The 3,788-nt window shown below is 53.6% G+C and overlaps 1 protein-coding gene across 1 annotated transcript in view; it reads left to right on the forward strand.

The window, feature by feature from the left end:
* The first annotated feature begins 566 nt into the window (after positions 1–566).
* The window catches only part of CALHM2 (calcium homeostasis modulator family member 2), a 5,139-nt gene continuing 1,917 nt past the window's right edge, over positions 567–3,788 (forward strand). Inside the window, exons 1-3 of the mRNA XM_005416397.2 lie at positions 567–832; positions 2,603–3,567; positions 3,650–3,785. Of these exons, the coding sequence (XP_005416454.1) occupies positions 3,025–3,567; positions 3,650–3,785 (679 nt within the window). The 5' untranslated portion in view covers positions 567–832; positions 2,603–3,024. The remainder of the gene's footprint in view (positions 833–2,602; positions 3,568–3,649; positions 3,786–3,788) is intronic.

Raw genomic sequence — 3,788 nt, forward strand, 5'->3', positions numbered from 1 at the left:
CAGGAATGCACCGCACCCGCCAAAAATCAGGCTGTGCCCAGCCCTGCACACACGGCCCCCCGGCTCTGCTCAGCCCCCAGCCTGCTCTGTCCCATGTGGGGGGAAGCAGAAACTGGCACCCCACAGAGCTTGTGATGCCCCAAAAACCCACCCAGGCAGGCACCTTCCCACTGGCTCAGCTGGCTCCTGTATGCTAAAACAGAAGTTTCTGTCTCTTCTCGTGGGACCATGGGCTTCTCCTGTGCTGTCCCTGCCTGCTTGGCATGGATCCATCAGCATCACAGCATCCTCTGGGGATGATGGGGGACTGCACCCAAGCCCCATCCTGGGGGATTCACCATTTCCCCTCTGCACCCCTGCAAGGCGCCTCATCGCTGCTGTTCTCCAGGCAAACTCCTGGCCATCCCAGCCAGCCACTGCACATCTGCATCATGAGTCTGAGAAAGCACGATGTGCTTTTTCCAGTGACTCATTCTCTCAGCTTTTTCATTTCCTTTTTTTTTTTTCTTAAAGGCACAACCTCAGCTGCACACAGAGCAGAAGCCAAGCGCTTGCTCTTTGCCCCACCCAAGCTCAGAGCTTGAGAACAACCTCCTCCCTCTTCCCAAAAGCCAACAGCAGAGAGCATGTTTCAAACTGAATAAGAAAGCCTTCGCAAACTGTTAAGGCTCTTTTCAAAAGCTTCCACTTCGCCCATCAGACCAGCCTTGGCTGCATCCCAACTCCTGCACAGCCCTCTGTGCTGCTGGAAACCCCCCACAACCAGAGCCTGAGCGAAAAAACACAGGAAGGGCTGAGAAGGCTCCAGAACTGGTTTCAACAACTTTTTCAAGTAAGTGACTTAATTTTTTCTTGCTTTCACATCTGTTTTGGGGAAAGAAACAGAGGCTCTTAAAAACTTACCTGCTGCAAACAACTTCTCCCCTCCTACCCAACCCTCTCTCCCAGATCGTAACTACCAAGTAGAGGAAGGGTAACCTCTAAACGGCAAATACTTCTCTTTGCCAACTCCCCAGATTTTTGCTTTGCCATTTGCCAGGCTCTGTCAGGAAGGTTACAGGGCCATGTTTATCAGGGCTGCTTGTGGGTAACTAACAACAGATGCTTGAACTCGAGCAAGTTTGTGGGCTTGGCATCTGGCTGCAAACGTGGAGTTCCGGCAAGCATGGAGATGGAGGCCTGGCTCCCCATCACGTGGTGGCAGTTTTCGGCTGGTCTGTCTCCTTTGCAGAGGGAGTTTTGCATATGGAAAACTGGGAAGCTGCAGGAAGACATTAAGGGCTGTTTACATTTGAACTCAGCAATATCACAGCATGACTTTAGAGGGATTGCCAGGGATTAGACACAGCAAAGAACAGAGGAAAAATTTCTGCCCCTGTTCCCCACCAGTGCCCCATGGAGAAAGGGAGTAAACCAGGATGTGTTGAGGCAGCAGATGAACTGAGGCAGAGGAGTGATTTAAAGCACAGTCTAAGAGCAAGCCTTGTGCAAAAGACCATAAGGATTAAAGTATCTTTGTCTCTTCTGCCTGAATGTCCCTGAAGTCTTGTCCCTGCAGTTGGGGTGGCCCAGATAAGACTTTGGGGCAGGCCTGTGGGCCGTGGATCTCAGGTAGCCCCAGATGTGTGCTGGTACTTCCAGCACTGTGCAAGCTGCCAGAGACGGTTTGTTGGGTGCCCAGGTCCTTCCTGTCTCCAGCAAACCCTGGCGACAGCAGTTCCTCTGAGGCCAGAGGGTTTTGTCACGAGTGAGGTTCCCAGAGCTTGCAAGGTGCTTGAGGCTTCCTGAGGAAAAACCCTGTGGGGATGCAGCACTGATGGAAAGTCAGCTAAGAAATTAATTGAATCCAGTTTGCAGATGGGATGGGGGAATGGATGTCGCTGCAGGGAGTGTGGATACAATCCCCACTTATTTCCCTGCCCTTAAAAAATCAGGGAACATGCTTTTCCCTGCTTGGCCCCAGGTGCCTGCAGCCCTGTTGGAGGGGTGTAACACAGGCAAAGGGCACCAAAGAGCATCTCTGGCACTGAGGCTGCAGGTTGAGGGGCTCAGTCTCAGGGCAGCGATTAAGAAGCTGAGCTGGGACTGCAGGCCAGGACAGGAAGTACGATTTTGTCAATCAGCTGCAGGATGGGAGATCATCCTGCCACACCTAATCCTAGCAAAAGCTCATACGTCATTGCTGTCCCAGCTCTGTGAGCATTTGGTGTTTGTATCCTGGGATATCAGGCTAAGCTTTCCCAGAAAGCAACTTCTCTTGCTGGTATGAAGAGCCCCCAAGCATCCCTTCACCCTTCTCAGCAAAGGCTGCTCCTGCCTGGGCCTCCATGCCACATTTCTGTGCTCCCAAATCTGCTGGGATGTCTCACAGCACCCCTTGCTGCCTTCCTCACATACCTGTATCTATTCATAAGTGTTAACTCATCAGCTCTAAAGAGGGAGGCAAAAGCCACACAGAACACCTTCAAAGCAGCACAACCCCAGCACTCATGTGCCACATATGGCTGGGCTAGTGTGAGTCAGTTGCAGGGCTGGGGACGCATCCTAGTGCCAGTGCTCTGGTCCAGTTTTCCCAGTAACATGGTGTCCTCCTTCATTGCAGGTTTGGGTGATCATCAAGAGTTCGCCAGTGATGCTGACAATAATTGCCTCTATGAGAGGTGACTAAGACCAAACAGAAGGAAAGAGGACAAACGTGCAATTGAGAGGGACAGAAAGGGATGTCCTGTCTGTCATCTTTGCTGTAGTAAAGCTTTTGGAGGGCTTAGTGGGAAACTAAAATGGCTGAGGTTTCACATATTGCTTAGGATACCTTTTGAAGTATCCCTGGTATCAGCAACCAGTTCCAGAGGCTGGGACACCAGGTGGAAGGGGACATCAGTGAAGGTGTCTTGCTCCTGGAACAGCTCCTTGCACCTCAGCTAGCACCAGGCCATTTCATCCCCCACTGGAGTGTTCCTCAGTGCTGGGGGCTGAGCCAGCATAGCCCCCACTGCAGCACACACCTCTCAGCCCCCGGACGAGATGGCCGCCCTCATCGCTGAGAACTTCCGCTTCCTCTCCTTGTTCTTCAAGAGCAAAGACGTGATGATTTTCAATGGTTTGGTGGCCCTGGGCACAGTGGGGAGCGAGGAGCTCTTCTCAGTCGTCGCCTTCCACTGCCCCTGCTCCCCTGCCCGCAACTACATTTACGGGCTGGCTGCCATCGGTGTCCCGGCCCTGGCCCTCTTCCTCATTGGTGTCATCTGGAACAATCACACTTGGAACCTGGTGGCCGAGTGCCACAAGCGCGGCACCAAGAACTTCTCTGCTGCTGCCACCTTCCTCCTCTTTGGCTCCATCATGGGCCGAGCGTCCGTGGCACCCATCACTTGGTCGGTCATCTCGCTGCTGCGTGGGGAAGCTTACATCTGTGCCCTCAGCGAGTTTGTCAAGCCATCCTCCCTGGACAAGTTTCCAGTTGAGTACGGGGCTGAGGTGCTGGCCAAGATCCCCTGTAGAGACGTCCCGGCAAACCTCACCAAGTTCAGGGACGAGGTGACACGGCGCCTGAGATACGAGTCCCAGGTAGGCACAGCAGGGAGAAGCCACAGGGAGTAGGTAAGACCACCTTGCCGTGTCCTAACGCAGCCTCTCTCTTCTCTCCCAGCTCTTCGGCTGGCTGCTCATCGGCATTGTTGCGGTCCTGATTTTCCTCACCAAGTGCCTGAAGCACTGCTGCTCGCCGCTGAGCTACCGGCAGGAGGCCTACTGGGCCCAGTACCGCTCCAACGAGGACAAGCTCTTCC

This window comes from Geospiza fortis, unplaced genomic scaffold, assembly GCF_000277835.1.
Source record: "Geospiza fortis unplaced genomic scaffold, GeoFor_1.0 scaffold130, whole genome shotgun sequence".
Classification (NCBI taxonomy): Eukaryota; Metazoa; Chordata; class Aves; order Passeriformes; family Thraupidae; genus Geospiza; species Geospiza fortis.